Source organism: Myxine glutinosa, chromosome 8, assembly GCF_964187855.1.
Source record: "Myxine glutinosa chromosome 8, kmMyxGlut1.1, whole genome shotgun sequence".
Classification (NCBI taxonomy): domain Eukaryota; kingdom Metazoa; phylum Chordata; class Myxini; order Myxiniformes; family Myxinidae; genus Myxine; species Myxine glutinosa.
The window spans coordinates 118799466-118824097 of NC_136268.1; the positions used below are offsets into that span (position 1 = coordinate 118799466).

The 24632-nt window shown below is 44.0% G+C and overlaps 2 protein-coding genes across 2 annotated transcripts in view; both read left to right on the forward strand.

The window, feature by feature from the left end:
- Positions 1 to 1511, forward strand: part of LOC137432122 (nicotinamide N-methyltransferase-like) — an 81914-nt gene extending 80403 nt beyond the window's left edge. The window contains exon 2 of the mRNA XM_068123843.2: positions 387 to 1511. Within this exon, the coding sequence (XP_067979944.2) occupies positions 387 to 1043 (657 nt within the window). The 3' untranslated portion in view covers positions 1044 to 1511. The remainder of the gene's footprint in view (positions 1 to 386) is intronic.
- A 12176-nt stretch (positions 1512 to 13687) lies between these two features.
- Positions 13688 to 21762, forward strand: LOC137412101 (indolethylamine N-methyltransferase). Its single transcript, XM_078783711.1, has 2 exons — positions 13688 to 13908; positions 20638 to 21762. The coding sequence occupies exons 1-2, from the start codon at positions 13765 to 13767 to the stop codon at positions 21292 to 21294; spliced, it is 801 nt and encodes a 266-aa protein (XP_078639837.1). The 5' UTR covers positions 13688 to 13764; the 3' UTR covers positions 21295 to 21762.
- Positions 21763 to 24632: the final 2870 nt, after the last annotated feature.

Sequence of the window (24632 nt, forward strand, 5' to 3'; positions counted from 1 at the left end):
TGGTCATTAATGTGCAAAGGATTGTACAGATGCGACATGAGGATTGTACAGATGCGACATGAGGATTGTACAGATGCGACAGAAGGGTGGTTGATGTGGTCTTCACATATTTTTGTTTGTAACTGTACAGTGGCTGCTACTTTTGGCTGATGTAACTACATCGTCTTTAATTCCCCTGTCATCTCAATCTTCTATTAGCCTTGATTTGGTATTAAACATTTTTTTTTACGACTGATTTATAAAAAATAATTTCCATGAAAGAAACATCCATGTGAATCAGTTGGAGGAATTTAATGACAAGAAAGGTTGTGACAAATGCTAATTGAAAATCAAGGATACAGCAAATGCATGTCTTTTATGTCTCTTGTCTTTATTATATGCATCAGGTTTTTAGCCACTCGGATCTGCACGGCCATCGCTTGCTGGATGTGGGGTCTGGACCAAGCATCTACCAAATACTCTCTGCAAGTGAGGCTTTTGATGACATCTACTTGTCGGACTTCACGGAGGTTAACAGGAATGAGTTGCACCTTTGGCTGGAAGACTCGCCTGAAGCTTTCAACTGGAGCCCAATAATTCAGTACGTGTGTGACATGGAGGGAAACGGAGACACGTGTGAGTCAAAGTCCGAGCGGCTGCGGAGGAAAGTTAAATCGGTCCTTTCTTGTGACGTCAACCAAGATCCTCCAGTGTGCGGAATAGATCCTCCATTCGACTGCATCCTGACAACCTTTTGCCTAGAGGTTGCTTGCTTGGATATTGAAATGTATAATCAAGCTGTGGGTCGCCTTGCTGGGCTCATGAAGGCTGGTGGCCATTTGGTAATGTTAGTCAGCTTAGAGAAGACATTTTACCAGGTTGGAAACAAACGTTTCTGTTCTTTGGCACTCAGTGAGGCCACAGTGCAGGAAGCATTAATTAAGGCTGGTCTCTCCATCACAGTTTATGAAAAGTGTTGCAGGTCAGAGTTTGCAGATGCTCCTTCAAATTTCACTGCAATGTTACTTGTTGTTGCTCAGAAAAATCCCCTCAAGCAACAATAGTGTTTTTTCTGTTGCATTAAAAAAAATCGCACCTGTGTCAAAGGAAGCAGTTCAGTTTGGCTTTTCTAATACGAAATGGGCAAACCTAGAAATGAACGAAACTCATTAGAATTACCCTTTAGAACCCCCTATAATTACACTTTACAACCCTTTAGAATTAAACGCAATGTGGTCGAAAGGTTCTTCTTCTGCATTTTTGATGGACGGACAGTCATAGCTAGATATTGAAGCAGCTTCGCCACTTAAACATTCGTTTGCTTAACCATGATTTCACCCTTCAGCTAAATGATTATTGCTTGACTTCATGCAGTTTGTGTGTAAACCTACTTATTGGACGATGATCTTTCGTGGAAATTTCTGGCACGGAATCCTGTTTTCTTGTTAAATATCTGAAAGTGATAAAAGAAAACTTCATCATAGGAAATGAGTTCTTCAAAATAAAGGAGGAGAGAAAGTAAAGGAAATCAATTCATTTATCTGTCTCGTTTGTGTAAGTGAGTCTTCATGAAATAGCACCAAGGAAATGGTGAGCGGAACCGAGAAGGGGACCGAACATAAGGCAAGGCTTGTGTTGTGCAAATATTGCATCGACATAGATCATACATCATAATCTCACGAACAGCACATTGTCGTTTACTTTGGGGAAGACGATTCCACACATCACCTCCAACATGTGAGTCCTAAATATGCAACTTGGGGAGTACTAATTCACATTGTCCCTGTGTCAATATTTAAAGCTTATTTCCGTTTCAAGTGATGCATTATATTCTTTTTTAAATGAAATTGTGAAGATGCTAACAAGCGGGCACATGCCCACATTTCTTGGAAGAATGTTGAATTCCATCAAAATTCATTGTCCAAGCATCAAGACACATCATTGACACACTTAAGTCTTTCGCATGACAAAAGAACAATTCCAAATTTTGTGTTTCATTTTATGTTTTTCACTGAAAGTGGCAAGTATAGTGTATGTACAATTATATCACATGTGCAAAACCAAATATCCATACACGCTTCACCGCTATTACCTTGCCTGCAGCTATCGACTACCAATGTTTTGTCTTTCACAAGTTTTTACAGGCCCTAGTGGTGTTTTTCATTCCAAAAGTTGTTTGAAAAACCTTGCCTTATTCCAGTGCAACTTTTCTTTTCACCATCAAATAGATTGTAAATGCAGTTCAAACTTAGCATCTTCTGCTTATTAATGAGAAATTAACTCCTATTAATTCCTTTGGTTTTCGCAAAGCTTTCCCGGTATCGATAAACTTAAAGTTCCGAAATATCGGTGAAGCTGTGTGAAAACCACACAAATTAAAAGGAATTAATTTCTCATTAATAAGCAGAAGATCCCAAGTTTGTTTGCTGCAAGCCTTCCTGTAATTTGGAAAAAGCAGAATGCCGTTTAAAAATAAGATCGCTCAATTAACTACAACCGGGAGCGAAATGTCATGTTATCCATGTTTTGTATTTTCCTGGTGAACATGTGGTTTGGTTTTGTGCCACTTGATGGCACCACAAATCCACGGAATAGCTAACATTCAAAAACATCTCCCTCACAAAGCTAAATAGATTAAAACCTCTTTCCTTAGCTTGCCCCGGGTATTATTGTGATAAGAAGGCTCTCATGTCGACATTTCATACAAATGCAGGCAATGGACGTCTCCACAGGGCATTATCAGGAACCACAACTATAAAGGGCAAGTGTGTAATGTCACGTGAACTTGTACAGGTTTATCACAACAACAGCTTTCTACGTCATTGTTTCTCAATGCAAGCACACTTTTCTATTTTTTAAAAATGTTAAAGAAATAATCAAATTTGGTTTACAAGTTTGAACACACTAGATTTAATTCAAAGCCTAATGTCTGGACTGGCTAATAAAAATGTGACAATTTAAATACTTAATAGAATCTTACTTGTCATATTTTTGTGGCACTTCATGTATATTGTCAAATAATGGCATCATACTATCATGACAAAAGTGACTATCACATACCCTCATCCAACAAGAAGAAAGAGACAAAAAATGTCATCGTCCGCATGGTTTTAGTAATTTTGCTGGACCGAGTTAAAGACCGTCAGTCGGCCATCTTTAGTCACATTACAAAACAAAATCTTCTGCAAATGTATACTCTCATGTATTATCTTTGTGCCAAGTGTTACGTGGTCCTCCCGGTAACTACCTGGTCTTGGTGACCCCCGGACCGTGGGAGGGACCCCGCCAGAAAGATATATGGTTTATACGCTTTCGTAACGCAATCAATATGAATTCCGGTCAAGAAGAAACCCCACACCAAGGATCCGGAATAATCAATAATATATTCACTGAGCAATCAACAACCATCAACAATGCACAATCAATATTACAACCAGGTGAACTCATCTACACAAACTCTAAGATGGCCATCTTAATCTTATACATTCCTCACGTGAGCCCCACTCCTGACTCCCTCCGTGGTCAATGTCTCTCCTCTCCGCACACGGGCGGTTGAACGAGCCCCGGGCGGACGTGCTCTAAACGTGCCGTCTCGGACTGGGGCCGCGGCTGCAGCGCACCTCCTTGCCAAGCCACGGGGCAAACCCAGCGCGGCGTCCGACGCGAGCGAGGCCCAACGTGCGGACCCGTACGCGTCTTTGTAGACGGGGCAAAACCCAGCGCGGCTTCCGACGCGAGCGAGGCCCAACGTGCGGACCCGTACGCGTCTTTGTAGACGGGGCAAACTGTCCCGGACGCTTGGTTTCGTGCACGAACTCACGGTGACTGGACGTGTCAAAAGGTATTTACCGCCCAGGTAACTCCTCTCGCCAGACGTTTCGCAACGGCGCGTTTTCCGCGCAGCGTAAGGTCGATTCCACCTTCTCGTCGTCGCGGGGCGAGGAAGAAGAAGCACCGTCCTTTTCTCTCCTCGTGTCTTTTCCTCTTCCGTTTCCGGCCACTTCCGTTTCCGGCCACTGGTTCCGAAGGGCTCCTGACCCTCCCATCACAACAACCCTTAATATAATACACACGGATAAGCAACCTGAATGGTAATTTACATACATTCACCTAAATATGTAACACTCCCCCCCTTCAAGAAAGAAAGTTTGAACCCAGCGAAAACTTTCTTTGCCGGCCAATTTGGAGAAACAAACCAGATCACTCAACCCCCCCACATTATCAGTTCCCCCCGGGCACAGTTATCACTTAAAAATAAAGCCAGTTAAGCCACTCGATAGCACTTTTCCGGGAGGCCAAGCCGAGTATTCACTACATGGATGCCTTTAGGAACGCGGAGTTCACGGTTAGTCCGTGCAGGAAAGTTCTCTACATGGGCGCCTTGAGGAACGTGGAGTTCACGGTTAGTCCGTGCAGGAAAGTTCTCTACATGGGCGCCTTGAGGAACGTGGAGTTCACGGTTAGTCCGTGCAGGAAAGTTCACTACATGGACGCCTTTAGGAACGGCGTTCACGGTTAATGCGTGTAGGAATCTTGGCTCGGCGGCTCCGCCGCCTTCAGTGCTTCAACTTCTCAGAACGTCCCTAATAATTAGGGTGGGACCACTGGTCCCTGTAGTCCCCTGAATACCGGTCTTCTTCTCGGCCACTACTTTGCCCATTCTTCCTTCGGGAGCGGCCGTAACTCAGGGAGCCTCCATAATAATATTGACTGCGGCCACCACCAAAACTACCGCCCAGTTGTCCTCTCCTGTAGACCTCTCGACGCCTACGAAATGCCTTCCCTACTGTTATGGTCCGACCCTCCAAATCCTTGCCATTCCAATTCTTCTCTGCCTCTCTGGCGTCTTTTGTGCTGGCAAACGTGACAAAGCCGAACCCTCTTGACTGTTGCGTTTCCCAGTCTCTTACCAACCGCACTTCCACCAGCGGCCCATATCTGTTGAAGACAGAGGTCAGAACTTCTTCCTCTGTTTTGAAGTTCAGTCCCCCTACAAATAACTTGGCACTTTTGTCACCATCCCGAGCTGGTGTGGTGTTATTTTCCCTGCTGGGCTCTTTATCAACCCTCAGGTTACCATAAACTTGACCCCCGGCCAAATCATTCCCGAGAACCACAGATACACCCTCTACAGGAAACGTGGCTTGTAAACCGACGGTGACCGGTCCTGACACCAAATCGGACTCCAACTGGATGACCTGAAGGGGAGCACTCACACCGCCCCCGATCCCCTGTAAACGAACACTATCCCCCGTTGCCGTCTCCTCGGACCATGGCAAAATGCCTTCAAGCATTAAAGATTGATGGGCCCCTGTGTCTCTCAATATCCTAACCGGTCTCCGGTTAGTCGAGGCTCCATCCAGTGACACAAACCCCTCGGAAATAAATGGTTGGTAACCCTCTTGATGGCGATTTCTTACGCTAGCCATCGCATTCGGAGTTGTAATAGTCGGACTCCGCTCTGGGTTGTCCCTTTTCATGAGGTAACAACTGGACATCAAGTGTCCAGGTTTTTTGCAAAACGCGCAAGTAGGCCCGGAGGAAAAACTCGGTCTCTGCCTCGGGCCCCCCGAACTATAAGTTTGTCTTGGGCCCGCATCCCTCTGATTTCGAACCGGTGGGGTATCATAGTTGTCCCCATAATCATCTCGAGGCCGCCGCCATGTATGGTCGTTCTCCGCACCTGCTGTTCCCCACCTCCCCTGCGGAGATCTAGGCGAGGAGTTAGGTTCGTGGACCCCTATTCGGTGGGTTAAGGCATAATCATCTGCCATGGTGGCTGCGTCCCACAACTTTGGTACCTTCTTTTCCTGCAGGTACACTTTGATGTCCTCGTGGACACACTGCTGGAATTCCTCCACCAGGATCAAGTCCCGCAATGTCTCGAAGTCTTTCCCGACTCCTTTTGACTCACACCACCGATCAAACATGTTTTCTTTCACTCTGGCAAACTCCACATGGGTCTCACTCTCCCTCTTCCTGGCATTCCTGAATTTTTGCCTGTAAGCTTCCGGAACCAACTCATAGGCTTTGAGGATGTGCTTCTTCAGTACCTCATAATCTGCACATTGGTCCATTGGTAGCGCCGAATAAATTTCCTGAGCTTTCCCCACCAGCACACTTTGCACGAGTATGGTCCATGCCTCCTCCGGCCAGTTTAATTGTCGAGCCACTTTCTCAAAGTGTGGAAAAAATTTCGCGACTTCTTTTTCACTGAACGGTGGAACCAGCCTCACATGTCTGCCCACATCCCAGGTTTTCTGGTTAGGTGTCGACCCCGTCAGCAAGGGTGGTGCCTCTCCCCGTTCTCTCATTAACTCCAGCTCCTTGAATTTGATTTCTTGCTGAAGCTGCATGTCACGTTCCTTTAATTCCCTTTCCGCTTTTCTCTCCTCTGCTTCGAGGTCCCTTGCAGCTCTCCTTTCCTCTGCTTGTTCCTTTTCTCTTCTTTCCTGGAGTTCTCTTTCCACTCTCCTTTCCTCTGCTTGTTTCTCTTCTCTCCTCTCCTCTGCTTTCCTTTCTTCTTCTGCTCTTTCCTTTTCTGCTTTCCTTTCTTCTTCTGCTCTTTCCTTTTCTGCTTTCCTTTCTTCTTCTGCTCTTTCCTTTTCTGCTTTCCTTTCTTCTTCTGCTCTTTCCTTTTCTGCTTTCCTTTCTTCTTCTGCTCTTTCCTTTTCTGCTTTCCTTTCTTCTTCTTTGATCCGTTCCTGGCTCCGTAATTGCAACTCCAGTTTCCGGAGCTCCACGTCTTCTGGTTCTTCGGGTAGCCACTCCCAGGCTAACTCGTCCCATGTTCCTAATCCCACCATAGATTGTATCACCGTGGCCTGCAACTCTGCCTTCCTCAAATTAGTTCGGACCTCCAAGTTAAAATGTTTGGCCAATTTCAAGAGATCCGACTTTAGCAATGCTCGGAACTGTGCCTCACTCGGGGTTACCCCAAAGTTCTGTGCCACAAACGCCATGGTGCCTATCGTTAACACCTGTTAACCTTCACCCCAAGACTTTCCCCAATTTCTCAAAAAAAAAATTACCAATTAATAATTAATTAATAAATTTTAATTACCAAAAATATTATTATTTTATTATTTTATACACTTTTAGATCCCGGACGTAGACCCAATTGCGACACCGCAAATCGTAATTTGGACGAGCCCCCAATTCTGTTACGTGGTCCTCCCGGTAACTACCTGGTCTTGGTGACCCCCGGACCGTGGGAGGGACCCCGCCAGAAAGATATATGGTTTATACGCTTTCGTAACGCAATCAATATGAATTCCGGTCAAGAAGAAACCCCACACCAAGGATCCGGAATAATCAATAATATATTCACTGAGCAATCAACAACCATCAACAATGCACAATCAATATTACAACCAGGTGAACTCATCTACACAAACTCTAAGATGGCCATCTTAATCTTATACATTCCTCACGTGAGCCCCACTCCTGACTCCCTCCGTGGTCAATGTCTCTCCTCTCCGCACACGGGCGGTTGAACGAGCCCCGGGCGGACGTGCTCTAAACGTGCCGTCTCGGACTGGGGCCGCGGCTGCAGCGCACCTCCTTGCCAAGCCACGGGGCAAACCCAGCGCGGCGTCCGACGCGAGCGAGGCCCAACGTGCGGACCCGTACGCGTCTTTGTAGACGGGGCAAAACCCAGCGCGGCTTCCGACGCGAGCGAGGCCCAACGTGCGGACCCGTACGCGTCTTTGTAGACGGGGCAAACTGTCCCGGACGCTTGGTTTCGTGCACGAACTCACGGTGACTGGACGTGTCAAAAGGTATTTACCGCCCAGGTAACTCCTCTCGCCAGACGTTTCGCAACGGCGCGTTTTCCGCGCAGCGTAAGGTCGATTCCACCTTCTCGTCGTCGCGGGGCGAGGAAGAAGAAGCACCGTCCTTTTCTCTCCTCGTGTCTTTTCCTCTTCCGTTTCCGGCCACTTCCGTTTCCGGCCACTGGTTCCGAAGGGCTCCTGACCCTCCCATCACAACAACCCTTAATATAATACACACGGATAAGCAACCTGAATGGTAATTTACATACATTCACCTAAATATGTAACACAAGTTTGAACAAAATCGGTCCATGCATGTCGAGAAAATGTTGGGGACACAAGTGACAAAATGCCACCAGGCGGCCATCTTGGATCTGATCTCAAATAACAATGACGTCCATATGTAACCCATCATTCATTTTCCGTGTGTCATGCATGTCCGAGAAATGGTTGAGGACATGGTAAATATCGGGTTTATTTTACAACTAATATGGCCGCCAGTTTACTAGTCGCCCATCTTTGTTCAGATCACAAAATAATGTTAGATGCATGTGTATGCCATCATGTACTCTGCTTGTGCCAAGTTTGAACAAAATCAGACTATGCATGTTCAATAAATGGTTGGGGACACTTTTAAGTGACAAAATGGCTGCCAGTCGGCCATCTTGGATCTGATCTGGAAAATAAATGACGTGCATATGTAAGACATCATTCGCTATCTGTGTGCAAAGTTTGAACATCGGTAAATGCATGTCTGAGAAATGGTTGAGGACGCGTTCAACATCGGGGTTTTTTTTACAACTAAAATGGCCACCAGTCGAACACCTTTGATCGCATTGAGAAACAAAATGATGTGCATATGTAAACCTTCATTTATTGTCTTTTTGCCAAGTAGGAACAAAATCGCTCCATAATCTCCGAGATATGTTTGCAGATGCATTGACGCACAGATGGATGGACGGACGAGACCCAAATCCATAAGCTCCCTTTTCAGACTAAGACCAATGGGGGCTAATAACCAAGATGCATGGTTATTCAAAGGTACAACCGTTGTTGAAAGAAAGAGAGAAGATAATATAAATGAGAAGGTGGAAGGAGAAGGAGAAAGTGAGAAAGAGGGAGGTAGATGGACTTGGAGATGGATGTGTGTGTATTCTCCACCAATTTTAATGCCACCATTGGAAAAGACAGCGCCCTGTGGAGGAGCGTAATCGGAAAAGGAGTAGGAAAAGGAATTGACGATAGTCTACTTCTTCTTCGCAAAATGTGTGGAACATGGACTTATTATTACCAACACATTATTTAGACAAAATAATAAATTAAATACAGACTTGGCATTTAATATGGAATATATTTTTTTTCTTGACTTGGGTTTACTTTCTTAACTCAGTGTATCAATCTGGTGAGTTTATTTTACACTTTGGTGATTTATTTGTGAAAAGAACCATGTCACTGATTGTCTGTCGCAGCAAGAAGTCAACAACAGGATTATATCACAGGTGGCGTGGCAAAATGTACGGACAGGTGCATTTGATGATTGGCTTCACAGTCGGGTAAACAAGGGTTGTTGCGTTCTGTATTCGTGGAAAACAACTGCTGCACGTCTCCAAAGGTTATTGCAGCTTCCTCTGGAGATGGTCCGTCAACTCGACAATGCTGTTTGTCATGGAGTGGTGGCTTTACGAAATTATGGCATGAAACAGCGTGCAGTATGGCATCACTCAAGGTCATGTGTCAAAGATCCTGAAACGAAATGCTCAGAGGGGTGTCCCTACTCCAATACCGAGGCCAGGACGTCCCCGCAGAACCACAAGGAGGGATGATCGCCAGCTGCACCAGTTAGTCTGCAATGGCCGTACCAAGTCAGCTAATCGGCTTAGGGCTGAGTGGCAGCAACTGACAAATGTGCCTGTATCCAGAAGGCTAGTCAACCAACGACTGGTTCAAGCAGGCTATCGTGCCAGGCGTCCCCTGAGAAAGCCACGCCTGACCAGACAACATCGCCAGCGCCGTTTGCAGTGGGCCAGAGAGCACCGTCAATGGCAGCCAGGACAATGGAATCACGTGATCTTTAGTGACGAGTCTAGATTTCTGGTCTATCGTCAAGATGGCTGCGTCGAGTGCGCAGCCAAGTGCATGAAGCCTACAACAAAGATTGTATAGTGCCAAGAGTCCAAGCTGGAGGTGGTGGGGTGACCGTTTGGGCTGCTTTTCATGCAGGGGGAAAAACTGACCTGGTTGTTCTGAATGGAAACCTGAACCAGTTCAAGTACAGGGCCATTCTGGAAGAAACATTGCTTCCATTTGCTCGTGCAGCCTTTCGAGGAAACTTTGTCTTCCAAGATGACAATGCACGGCCTCATCGTGCTCGCATGATCCAACACTTTCTTGCTGACCGTGGTGTCGAGCATATGGAGTGGCCTGCCATGTCCCCAGATATGAATCCGATAGAGAACTTGTGGGCAGAATTAACGCGTCAAATCGACCACTTGGACCAGCAGCCGACCTCTGTGCGTGAATTGCAGCAGGCTATTGTAACTGCATGACAAGCGATTCCTGTCCAAACCTTGGCAAATCTCATGAACAGCATGCCTCAACGTGTACGTGCTCTCCTGAATGCTCGTGGGGGTTACAGGAAGTACTGAACTGTAATTTTACTGTCCGTAATCCCAGTCGTAATTTAACTTTTGTTTTTGTTTAAAAATTTTTTGGCTAATGTGCAAAATAAAGAGATACTTCTGGAAAACGTACAGAGGTTTAACACAGTACTGTCCATGAATTGAGTTCGATATCAGTTTACATCACTTTCAAGGATCAATTTATTTGTTTCGAAATGTCAAATGTGGTTTTTGTTTCTTTTCAAGGTCACATGAACAAAATCTAGAATAATTTCATCATAATTCCAATGAACTTTTGGTTCTAAGACATTTTGAAAAGTAAGTTCACCCCCACAAAAAAAAAATTCCATATTAAATGCCAAGTCTGCATAAAGGGTAATTATAAAGGGTGATTAGAAAGGGTGATTATAAAGGGTGATTCTAAAGGGTGATTATAAAGGGTGATTCTAAATGGTGATTATAAAGGGTGATTCTAAAGGGTGATTCTAAAGGGTGATCATAAAGGGTGATTATAAAGGGTGATTCTAAAGGGTGATTCTAACGGGTGATTATAAAGGGTGATTCTAAAGGGTGATTATAAAGGGTGATTCTAAAATGTGATTCTGAAGGGTGATTCTAAAGCATGATTATAAAGGGTGATTCTAAACGGTGATTATAAAGGGTGATTCAAAAGGGTGATTATAAAGGGTGATTCTAAGGGGTGATTCTAAAGGGTGATTATGAAGGGTGATTATAAAGGGGGATTCTAAACAGGGATTCTAAAGGGTGATTCTAAAGGATGATTATAAAGGGTGATTCTAAACGGTGATTCTAAAGGGTGATTATAAAGGGTGATTCTAAACGGTGATTCTAAAGGGTGATTATAAAGGGTGACTCTAAACGGTGATTATAAGGGGTGATTCTAAAGGGTGATTATAAAGGGTGATTATAAAGGGTGATTATAAAGGGGGATTCTAAAGGGTGATTATAAAGTGTGATTATAAAAGGTGATTCTAAACGGTGATTCTAAAGGGTGATTCTAAAGGGTGATTCTAAAGGGTGATTCTAAAGGGTGATTATAAAGGGTGATTCTAAAGGGTGATTCTAAAGGGTGATTCTAAAGGGTGATTCTAAACGGTGATTATAAAGGGTGATTCTAAAGGGTGATTATTAAGGGTGATTCTAAAGGGTGATTATAAAGGGTGATTCTAAAGGGTGATTATAAAGGGTGATTCTAAAGGGTGATTCTAAAGGGTGATTATAAAGGGTGATTATAAAGGGTGATTCTAAAGGGTGATTCTAAAGGGTGATTCTACAGGGTGATTATAAAGGGTGATTCTAAAGGGTGATTATAAAGGGTGATTCTAAAGGGTGATTCTAAAGGGTGATTATAAAGGGTGATTCTAAAGGGTGATTATAAAGGGTGATTCTAAAGGGTGATTATAAAGGGTGATTCTGAAGGGTGATTCTAAAGGGTGATTCTACAGGGTGATTATAAAGGGTGATTCCAACAGGTGATTCCAAAGGGTGATTATAAAGGGTGATTCTAAAGGGTGATTCTAAAGGGTGATTCTAAAAGGTGATTCTAAAGGGTGATTCTAAAGCATGATTATGAAGGGTGATTCTAAAGGGTGATTCTAAAAGGTGATTCTAAAGGGTGATTCTAAAGCATGATTATGAAGGGTGATTCTAAAGGGTGATTCTAAAGGGTGATTCTAAAGGGTGATTATAAAGGGTGATTCTAAACGCTGATTATAAAGGGTGATTCTAAAGGGTAATTCTAAAGGGTGATTATAAAGGGTGATTATAAAGGGTGATTCTAAAGGGTGATTCTAAAGGGTGATTCTAAAGGGTGATTCTAAAGGGTGATTATAAAGGGTGATTCTAAAGGGTGATTCTAAAGGGTGATTATAAAGGGTGATTCTAAAGTGTGATTCTAAAGGGTGATTCTAAAGGGTGATTATAAAGGGTGGTTCTAAAGGGTGATTATAAAGGGTGATTATAAAGGGTGATTCTAAACGCTGATTATAAAGGGTGATTCTAAACGGTGATTCTAAAGGGTGATTCTAAAGGGTGATTATAAAGGGTGATTATAAAGGGTGATTATAAAGGGTGATTCTAAACGGTGATTCTAAAGGGTGATTCTAAAGGGTGATTATAAAGGGTGATTCTAAAGGGTGATTCTAAAGGGTGATTCTAAAGGGTGATTCTAAAGGGTGATTCTAAAGGGTGATTCTAAAGGGTGATTCTAAAGGGTAATTATGAAGGATTCTAAAGTTGTTAGCATCTGGAAGTGCTATAACTTGCATGGATTGCACACAAACTGCTTCTTTCAGACATGAGGGCGATTTTAAGCATAGGGGCAATACCCCTGGTGCTCACCTGGTAGAATAATCAGTATAGTGCACTGACTCAAGGTATTTTAAACCAATTTTAATGGCTGCTAGAAGACAGGACAGCATGTAGAATCAGAATAACATAATCATGAGACTTTAAACAAACAAACAAACAAAAAATCAATTTTGTTTGGCAACATCCTCCTCCCCCCACCCCCAACCCCGTATACCTCCTTAGACCCCAATTTTTCTAATAGCGTGAACAAACATTGATACATCAGGGGTGAGGAAGGTTGTGGTAAAGTTTCATCGAAATTACCTGTGTAGTTTCTGAGAAGAAAGCAAATACCTATTTTGGGGGGCAACCCCTGGATCCACTTTGACCCCTGGTAAACCCCCTTAGACCTCGATTTTTTTTAATGCCATGAACAAGCTTTAGTCACAACACAACAAATATCGTTTGTGCCAAATTTGGTCACAGTCCCATCAGCGGTTTCGGAGAAGTTGCAATTAAGTGTTTACGGACTGACTACTCGCCATCGGATAAGGGCCCAAGAACTATATGTTCCAGGTGAGCTAAAAAATAGGATTGCAAAGGTCATTAAGTGTATCCAAAATGAAAGATCATTTATTAACTTTTCTGTATTTTTCTAATCATTCGGATACGTCTGAACGTGTCCACTTTTACCTGTTTTGTAACATATATTTAAAGTGTAATCATTTGCCAAATGCAACTTATTGTACAATGTACAGGTACTTCTTCTACAGGTCATTAATGTACAAAGTAGCTCGACCTGTGTATATTAGGTTGTTGCTTCTGTCTAAGCATATTTAATATTACAGCATTATTTATCTCAGATATAAATCGTAAAGTTTTAAAGGACAGTCAAGTTATTTGACCGTAACAAATGTGATAGTTTCAAACCGCAAAATAATGCAGCAGCATGAGAATTAATAGGGCGGAGAAACCATCAGCAACAGCAACAACAACAACAAGCTGAAGATAAAAAGAAGAACAAGAAGAATTGTTCCAAATCCGACAGGTCGGGCATACGTTACGAGGCGCCCGGCAGCACCATGGCCAAAGAAAGCGGCACATTTTCAGGTGGGGATTACAAGTCGCACTTCCAACCTCGGGAATACTTGAGGAATAATCTTGGAGATCTAGAGAGACCGCAGGAGGGCAACTACCTACCTTGGGCGCTGAAGAAGCTGCATCAGGTGAGTTTGTTGAACACAATGAATGCATATATATATATATATATATACATATATGTGTGCGTGTGTGTGTGTGTGTGTGTGTGTGTGTGTGTGTGTGTGTGTGTGTGCGTGCTATTTGTTGACTATGAGTTGGTTCAGATTTATTTCGCAATTTATAAAAAGTTAAGGTTTTACAACTTTTAAAATGTCAGTTTTGTTCCAAGAGTGAACTAAATGTACATGGAAACATATATTAGGACATTTGACTCATAATGCCAGTTCATTAACCACCCCATTGACTTATATGCTGCTCATGATGAGCAGGACACCCCCAATCTAAGCATTAACATAATCGACCTGAACATCTGCAACTACAACTACACTCGGTAGAGCACACACATGACGTCAGCCAAGCTGAAAAGTTTACGTTTTGTATCCCACTGATAGGCTGGATCTGGATTTGGACCTGATCCAAAATCTAATCGGCTCGTTCTTGTCACTGCTTGTACTTGCTTTTTTTCTATGCCACGTGGAACTTTTCTCTGCCATATGGGACTTTTTCTATGGCACGTGGGACTTTTTATATGCCACATGGGACTTTTTCTATGCCATGTGGGACTTTTTCGATGCCATGTGGGACTTTCTCTATGGCACGTGGGACTTTTTATATGCCACATGGGACTTTTTCGATGCTGTGTGGGAATTTTTCGATGCCATGTGGGACTTTGTCTATGCTACGTGGGACTTTTTATATGCCACATGGGACTTTTTCTATGCCATGTGGGCCTTTTTCTATGCCATGTGGGACTTTTTCTATGCCATGTGGGACTTTTTGTATGCCATGTGGGACTTTTTGTATGCAATGTGGGACTTTTTCTATGCCATGTGGGACTTTTTCTATGCCATATGGGACTTTTTCTATGGCACGTGGGACTTTTTATATGCCACATGGGACTTTTTCTATGCTATGTGGGAATTTTTCGATGCCATGTGGGACTTTGTCTATGCTACGTGGGACTTTTTATATGCCACATGGGACTTTTTCTATGCCATGTGGGACTTTTTCTATGCCATGTGGGACTTTTTCTATGCCATGTGGGACTTTTTGTATGCAATGTGGGACTTTTTCTATGCCATGTGGGACTTTTTCTATGCCATGTGGGACTTTTTCTATGCCACATGGGGTTTTCCCTGTGCCACGATCCATGATGAGCAGGATCTGAAAAAGCAAGATACATTTAATGATTTAATTCTGCTTTGCTCACTCTTTGCTTGGTGTTACATATTTAGGGGAATGTATGTGAATTACTATTCAGGGTTGCTTATTACTGTGTAGTAGATTAAGGGTTGTTGTGGTTGGAGGGTCAGGAGACCTTCTGAAAAAGTGTCCGGAAACGGAAGTGACCGGAAACGGAAGAAGAAAAGACACGAGGAAGAAAAGCGACGAGTATTCTTCTTCCTCGCCCCGCTCCGACGAAAGGTGGGATCGACCTTGCGCTGCGTGGAAAAGCGGCGTTCCGAAGCCCGTCTGGCGCGAGGAATTACCGGGACGTGTACCTGCCCGGTGGAGACATCAAGTTGACGTGGGGCCGTGCATCGACCCCGCGTCTGGCACCGTTTGCGGCCCCGTCTAAACAGACGCGTGCGGGTCGCACGTTGGGGCCTAACGCGCCTTGCAAGCGGCGTGGGGCTTTTGGCTTGCTCTACCGTACCCGCTTCACGTGGCCACGAGGGGCTGCAGCCACGGTGCCTGGTACGATACCTGCCCGGTGGAAAAACGTCCACCCAGGGTTCGTTCAACCGCCCGAGGGCGGCGACGCCGACCAGTATCTTGGTCAGGAGGGGCCCAGAGACATTGTGAGGAGCAGAGACCAAAAGGGGGTCGTGAGTACCGAAGTGAACACACATATATAAGATGGCCATCTTAATCATATAGGGGATTGATTGTGGATTGGGAATTGTGGATGGTTGTTTGCTATTGATTGCTCGGGGAAAATCTCCGTGGTTGTATCATTGAAATTGTATGGTGTCATTACCATTGAAATATATCCTTGAACATCAGTTTTCTCTTGGGTGGAATTCATATGGATTGCGTGGCGAAAGCGCATATATAATACAACTTTCTGGCGAAGTTCCTCTCACGGTCCGGGGGTCACCGAGACCAGGTATTCACCGAGGGGACCACGTAACAGAATTGGGGGCTCGTCCGGGATCTAAAATTGTATAAAATAATAAAATAATATTTTTATTAATTAAAATGTATTAATTAAGTATTAATTGGAAACTTTTTGGGGAAATTGGGGTAAAGTCTTGGGTGAAGGTTAACAGGTGTTAACGATAGTCACCATGGCGTTTGTGGCACAGAACTTTGCGGTAACACCGAGTGAGGCACAGTTCCGAGCGTTACTAAAGTCGGACCTCTTGAAATTGGCCAAACATTTTAACTTGGAGGTCCGAACTAATTTGAGGAAGGCAGAGTTGCAGGCCACGGTGATACAATCTATGGTGGGATTAGGAACATGGGACGAGTTAGCCTGGGAGTGGCTACCCGAAGAACCAGAAGACGTTGAGCTCCGGAAACTGGAGTTGCAATTACGGAGCCAGGAACGGATCAAAGAAGAAGAAAGGAAAGCAGAAGAGAGGAGAGAAGAGAAACAAGCAGAGGAAAGGAGAGTGGAACGAGAACTCCAGGAAAGGTTAGCAGAAGAAAAAAGGAAAGCAGAAAAGGAAAGAGCAGAAGAAGAAAGGAGAGTGGAACGAGAACTCCAGGAAAGGTTAGAAAGGATGAAAACAGAGGAAAGGAAAGCAGAAGCAGAGGAGAGGAGAGCTGCAAGGGAACTCGAAGCAGAGGAGAGAAAAGCGGAAAGGGAATTAAAGGAACGTGACATGGAGCTTCAGCAAGAAATTAAATTCAAGGAGCTGGAGTTAATGAGAGAACGGGGAGAGGCACCACCCTGGCTGACGGGGTCGACACCTAACCAGAAAACCTGGGATGTGGGCAGACATGTGAGGCTGGTTCCACCGTTCAGTGAAAAGGAAGTCGCGAAATTTTTTCCACACTTTGAGAAAGTGGCTCGACAATTAAACTGGCCGGAGGAGGCCTGGACCATACTCGTGCAAAGTGTGCTGGTGGGGAAAGCTCAAGAGATTTATTCGGCGCTACCAATGGACCAATGTGCAGATTATGAGGTACTGAAGAAGCACATCCTCAAGGCCTATGAGTTGGTTCCGGAAGCTTACAGGCAAAAATTCAGGAATGCCAGGAAGAAGGAGAGTGAGACCCATGTGGAGTTTGCCAGGGTGAAAGAAAACATGTTTGATCGGTGGTGTGAGTCAAAAGGAGTCGGGAAAGACTTCGAAACATTGCGTGACTTGATCCTGGTGGAGGAATTCCAGCAGTGTGTCCACGAGGACATCAAAGTGTACCTGCAGGAAAAGAAAGTACCAAAGTTGTGGGACGCAGCCACCATGGCAGATGATTATGCCTTAACCCACCGAATAGGGGTCCACAAACCTAACTCCTCGCCTAGACTTCAGCAGGGGAGTTATGGAACACCCGGTGCGGAGAACGACCTTACATGGCGGCGGCCTCGAGATGACTATGGGGACAACTATGATACCCCACCTGTTCGAAATCAGAGGGATGCGGGCCCAAGACAAACTTATAGTTCGGGGGGCGCGAGGCAGACCACGAGTTTTTCCTCCGGGCCTACTTGCGCTTTTTGCAAGAAACCGGGACACTTGATGTCCAGTTGTTACCGCATGAACAGGGAAGACCCAGAGCGGAGTCCGACTATTACGACTCCAAATGCAATGGCCATTGTGCGAAATCGCCATCAATAGGGTTACCAACCATTTATTTCAGAGGGGTTTGTGTCACGGGATGGAGCCTCGACTAACCGGAGACCAGTTAGGATATTGAGGGACACAGGGGCACATCAATCTTTAATGCTTGAAGGCATTTTGCCATGGTCCGAGGAGACGGCAACGGGGAATAGTGTTCGTTTACAGGGGATCGGGGGTGGTGTTAGTGCTCCACTTCATGTCATCCATTTGGAGTCCGATTTGGTGTCAGGACCGGTCACCGTCGGTTTACAAGCCACGCTTCCTGTAGAGGGTGTCTCTGTGGTTATCGGGAATGATTTGGCCGGGGGTCAAGTTTATGGTAACCTGAGGGTTGGTAAAGAGCCCAGCAGGGAAAATAACACCACACCAGCTCGGGATGGCGACAAAAGTGCCAAGTTATTTGTAGGGGGACTGAACTTCAAAACAGAGGAAGAAGTTCTGACCTCTGTCTTCAACAGATATGGGCCGCTGGTGGAAGTGCAGTTGGTAAGAGACAGGGAAATGCAACAGTCAAGAGGGTTCGGCTTTGTCACGTTTGCAAGCACAAAAGACGCCAGAGAGGCAGAGAAGAATTGGAATGGCAAGGATTTGGAGGGTCGGACCATAACAGTAGGGAAGGCATTTCGTAGGCGTCGAGAGGTCTACAGGAGAGTACAACTGGGCGGTAGTTTTGGTGGTGGCCGCAATCAATATTATTATGGAGGCTCCCTGAGTTACGGCAGCTCCCGAAGGAAGGATTGTCAAAGTAGTGGCCGAGAAGGAGACCGCTATTCATGGGACTACAGGGACAAGCGTTCCCACCATAATTATTAGAGAAGTCGAAGCACTGAATGCGGCGGAGCCGCCGAGCCAAGATTCCTACACGGATTAACCGTGAACGCCGTTCCTAAAGGCGTCCATGTAGTGAACTTTCATGCACGGACTAACCGTGAACTCCACGTTCCTAAAGGCATCCATGTAGTGAATACTCGGCTTGGCCTCCCGGAAAAAGTGCTATCGAGTTGCTTAACTTTGGATCTTTGATCAACCCCTTAACCTTCATTCACAAGAAACTGACAGTCAAAGTCAGAGGGTCATGAGATGGAGTTTGGCTTGGCAGGAGTCCACCGGGAAATTGAACATGTAAAGGGCAGGGACAATGTCGTTGCTGGTGCTTTGTCCCGAGTGAATTACCTTTGAAAATCTCTGGGGGTTTTGTGAATTTTGTGGCTTTATTTTTGAGTTGTGATAATTGTTGCCCAGGGGAACTGATGATTTGGGGGTTGAGTTACCTGGTTTGTTTATCCAAGTGGCCGGCAAAGAAAGTTTTCGCTGGGTTCAAACTTTCTTTCTTGAAGGGGGGGAGTGTTACATATTTAGGGGAATGTATGTGAATTACTATTCAGGGTTGCTTATTACTGTGTAGTAGATTAAGGGTTGTTGTGGTTGGAGGGTCAGGAGCCCTTCTGAAAAAGTGTCCGGAAACGGAAGTGACCGGAAACGGAAGAAGAAAAGACACGAGGAAGAAAAGCGACGAGTATTCTTCTTCCTCGCCCCGCTCCGACGAAAGGTGGGATCGACCTTGCGCTGCGTGGAAAAGCGGCGTTCCGAAGCCCGTCTGGCGTGAGGAATTACCGGGACGTGTACCTGCCCGGTGGAGACGTCAAGTTGACGTGGGGCCGTGCATCGACCCCGCGTCTGGCACCGTTCGCGGCCCCGTCTAAACAGACGCGTGCGGGTCGCACGTTGGGGCCTAACGCGCCTTGCAAGCGGCGTGGGGCTTTTGGCTTGCTCTACCGTACCCGCTTCGCGTGGCCACGAGGGGCTGCAGCCACGGTGCCTGGTACGATACCTGCCCGGTGGAAAAACGTCCACCCGGGGTTCGTTCAACCGCCCGAGTGCGGCGACGCCGACCAGTATCTTGGTCAGGAGGGGCCCAGAGACATTGTGAGGAGCAGAGACCAAAAGGGGGTCGTGAGTACCGAAGTGAACACACATATATAAGATGGCCATCTTAATCATATAGGGGATTGATTGTGGATTGGGAATTGTGGATGGTTGTTTGCTATTGATTGCTCGGGGAAAATCTCCGTGGTTGTATCATTGAAATTGTATGGTGTCATTACCATTGAAATATATCCTTGAACATCAGTTTTCTCTTGGGTGGAATTCATATGGATTGCGTGGCGAAAGCGCATATATAATACAACTTTCTGGCGAAGTTCCTCTCACGGTCCGGGGGTCACCGAGACCAGGTATTCACTGAGGGGACCACGTAACATTGGCATTGAGGTGGTTTACCAATGAGGGGCGTTTTGATTATGACTAGTGACCTTCAAGTATTATTACAGAAGGCCCTCATCAGAAGGTCTAACAGGTCGATGTGGTCTTGGGGGACTAAGGGTTCTAATGGGGGTATATATGGTCTTCAGGTTCCGAAAGTGTCTTCAAGTTCCTGAGGGTCATAGAAGTTTTAGAGTCTTGAGGGCCATTGGTTATAAAAGGTCTAAAGGGTCAGACAGTTTATAACAGACCAAAACAACCAATATACTCGTGAATGGTCATTAATGCACAAAGGATTGTACAGATGCGACATGAGGATTGTACAGATGCGACAGAACGGTGGTTGATGTGGTCTTCACATATTTTTGTTTGGAACTGTACAGTGGCTGCTACTTTTGGGTGATGTAACTACATCGTCTTTAATTCCCCTGTCATCTCAATCTTCCATTAGTATAGCCTTGATTTGGTATTAAACAATTTTTTTTCTACTGATTTAAAAAAATTATTTCCATGAAAGGAACATCCATGTGAATCAGTTGGAAGAATTTTATGACAAGAAAGGTTGTGACAAATGCTAATTGAAAATCAACAATACAGCAAATGCATGTCTTTTATGTCTCTTGTCTTTATTATATGCATCAGGTTTTTAGCCACTCAGATCTGCACGGCCATCGCTTGCTGGATGTGGGGTCTGGACCAACCATCTACCAAATACTCTCTGCAAGTGAGGCTTTTGATGACATGTACTTGTCGGACTTCACAGAGGTTAACAGGAATGAGTTGCACCTTTGGCTGGCAGACTCGCCTGAAGCTTTCAACTGGAGCCCAATAATTCAGTACGTGTGTGACCTGGAGGGAAACGGAGACACGTGTGAGTCAAAGTCCGAGCGGCTGCGGAGGAAAGTTAAATCGGTCCTTTTTTGTGACGTCAACCAAGATCCTCCAGTGTGCGGAATAGATCCTCCATTCGACTGCATCCTGACAACCTTTTGCCTAGAGGCTGCTTGCTTGGATATTGAAATGTATAATCAAGCTGTGGGTCGCCTTGCTGGGCTCCTGAAGGCTGGTGGCCATTTGGTAATGTTAGTCACCTTAGAGAAGACATTTTACCAGGTTGGAAACGAGCGTTTCTGGTGTTTGGAGCTCAGTGAGTCCACAGTGCAGGAAGCATTAATTAAGGCTGGTCTCTCCATCACAGTTTATGAAAAGTGTTGCAGGTCTGAGCTTGCAGATGCTTATGCAAATTTCACTGCAATGTTACTTGTTGTTGCTCAGAAAAATCCCCTCAAGCAACAATAGGTTTTTTTCTGTTGCTTTAAAAAAAATCGCACCTGTGTCAAAGGAAGCAGTTCAGCTTGGCTTTTCTAATATGAAATGGGCAAGCCTAGAAATGAACGAAACTCATTAGAATTACCCTTTAGAACCCCCTATAATTACACTTTACAACCCTTTAGAATTAAACGCAGTGTGGTCGAAAGGTTCTTCTTCTGCATTTTTGATGGACGGACAGACATAGCCAGATATTGAAGCAGCTTCACCACTTAAACATTCGTTTGCTTTACCATGATTTCACCCTTCAGCTAAATGATTATTGCTTGACTTCATGCAGTTTGTGTGTAAACCTACTTATTGGACGATGATCTTTCGTGGAAATTTCTAGCACGGAATCCTGTTTTCTTGTTAAATATCTGAAAGTGATAAAAGAAAACTTCATCATAGGAAATGAGTTCTTCAAAATAAAGGAGGAGAGAAAGTAAAGGAAATCAATTCATTTATCTGTCTCGTTTGTGTAAGTGAGTCTTCATGAAATAGCACCAAGGAAATGGTGAGCGGAACCGAGAAGGGGACCGAACATAAGGCAAGGCTTGTGTTGTGCAAATATTGCATCGACATAGATCATACATCATAATCTCACGAACAGCACATTGTCGTTTACTTTGGGGAAGACGATTCCACACATCACCTCCAACATGTGAGTCCTAAATATGCAACTTGGGGAGTACTAATTCACATTGTCCCTGTGTCAATATTTAAAGCTTATTTCCGTTTCAAGTGATGCATTATATTCTTTTTTAAATGAAATTGTGAAGATGCTAACAAGCGGGCACATGCCCACATTTCTTGGAAGAATGTTGAATTCCATCAAAATTCATTGTCCAAGCATCAAGACACATCATTGACACACTTAAGTCTTTCGCATGACAAAAGAACAATTCCAAATTTTGTGTTTCATTTTATGTTTTTCACTGAAAGTGGCAAGTATAGTGTATGTACAATTATATCACATGTGCAAAACCAAATATCCATACACGCTTCACCGCTATTACCTTGCCTGCAGCTATCGACTACCAATGTTTTGTCTTTCACAAGTTTTTACAGGCCCTAGTGGTGTTTTTCATTCCAAAAGTTGTTTGAAAAACCTTGCCTTATTCCAGTGCAACTTTTCTTTTCACCATCAAATAGATTGTAAATGCAGTTCAAACTTAGCATCTTCTGCTTATTAATGAGAAATTAACTCCTATTAATTCCTTTGGTTTTCGCAAAGCTTTCCCGGTATCGATAAACTTAAAGTTCCGAAATATCGGTGAAGCTGTGTGAAAACCACACAAATTAAAAGGAATTAATTTCTCATTAATAAGCAGAAGATCCCAAGTTTGTTTGCTGCAAGCCTTCCTGTAATTTGGAAAAAGCAGAATGCCGTTTAAAAATAAGATCGCTCAATTAACTACAACCGGGAGCGAAATGTCATGTTATCCATGTTTTGTATTTTCCTGGTGAACATGTGGTTTGGTTTTGTGCCACTTGATGGCACCACAAATCCACGGAATAGCTAACATTCAAAAACATCTCCCTCACAAAGCTAAATAGATTAAAACCTCTTTCCTTAGCTTGCCCCGGGTATTATTGTGATAAGAAGGCTCTCATGTCGACATTTCATACAAATGCAGGCAATGGACGTCTCCACAGGGCATTATCAGGAACCACAACTATAAAGGGCAAGTGTGTAATGTCACGTGAACTTGTACAGGTTTATCACAACAACAGCTTTCTACGTCATTGATTCTCAATGCAAGCACACTTTTCTATTTTTAAAAAATGTTAAAGAAATAATCAAATTTGGTTTGCAAGTTTGAACACACTAGATTTAATTCAAAGCCTAATGTCTGGACTGGCTAATAAAAATGTGACAATTTAAATACTTAATAGAATCTTACTTGTCATATTTTTGTGGCACTTCATGTATGTTGTCAAATAATGGCATCATACTATCATGACAAAAGTGACTATCACATACCCTCATCCAACAAGAAGAAAGAGACATAAAATGTCATCGTCCGCATGGTTTTAGTAATTTTGCTGTACCGAGTTAAAGACCGTCAGTCGGCCATCTTTAGTCACATTACAAAACAAAATCTTCTGCAAATGTATACTCTCATGTATTATCTTTGTGCCAAGTTTGAACAAAATCGGTCCATGCATATCGAGAAAATGTTGGGGACACAAGTGACAAAATGCCACCAGGCGGCCATCTTGGATCTGATCTCAAATAACAATGACGTCCATATGTAACCCATCATTCATTTTCCGTGTGTCATGCATGTCCGAGAAATGGTTGAGGACATGGTAAATATCGGGTTTATTTTACAACTAATATGGCCGCCAGTTTACTCGTCGCCCATCTTTGTTCAGATCACAAAATAATGTGAGATGCATGTGTATGCCATCATGTACTCTGCTTGTGCCAAGTTTCAACAAAATCAGACTATGCATGTTCAATAAATGGTTGGGGACACTTTTAAGTAACAAAATGGCTGCCAGTCGGCCATCTTGGATCTGATCTCGAAAATAAATGACGTGCATATGTAAGACATCATTCGTTATCTGTGTGCAAAGTTTGAACATCGGTAAATGCATGTCTGAGAAATGGTTGAGGACGCGTTCAACATCGGGGTTTTTTTTACAACTAAAATGGCCACCAGTGGAACACCTTTGATCGCATTGAGAAACAAAATGATGTGCATATGTAAACCTTCATTTATTGTCTTTTTGCCAAGTAGGAACAAAATCGCTCCATAATCTCCGAGATATGTTTGCAGATGCATTGACGCACAGATGGATGGACGGACGAGACCCAAATCCATAAGCTCCCTTTTCAGACTAAGACCAATGGGGGCTAATAACCAAGATGCATGGTTATTCAAAGGTACAACCGTTGTTGAAAGAAAGAGAGAAGATAATATAAATGAGAAGGTGGAAGGAGAAGGAGAAAGTGAGAAAGAGGGAGGTAGATGGACTTGGAGATGGATGTGTGTGTATTCTCCACCAATTTTAATGCCACCATTGGAAAAGACAGCGCCCTGTGGAGGAGCGTAATCGGAAAAGGAGTAGGAAAAGGAAATGACGATAGTCTACTTCTTCTTCGCAAAATGTGTGGAACATGGACTTATTATTACCAACACATTATTTAGACAAAATAATGAATTAAATACAGACTTGGCATTTAATATGGAATATTTTTTTTTTCTTGACTTGGGTTTACTTTCTTAACTCAGTATATCAATCTGGTGAGTTTATTTTACACTTTGGTGATTTATTTGTGAAAAGAACCATGTCACTGATTGTCTGTCGCAGCAAGA

What these genes read in the sequence shown, in the direction of transcription:
- LOC137412101 (XM_078783711.1), top strand. Translation starts at nt 13,765, where the DNA reads ATGGCCAAAGAAAGCGGCACATTTTCAGGTGGGGATTACAAGTCGCAC. An exon ending in CGCTGAAGAAGCTGCATCAG is followed by an intron (nt 13,909 to 20,637) that starts GTGAGTTTGTTG and finishes TATATGCATCAG; the next exon opens with GTTTTTAGCCACTCAGATCT.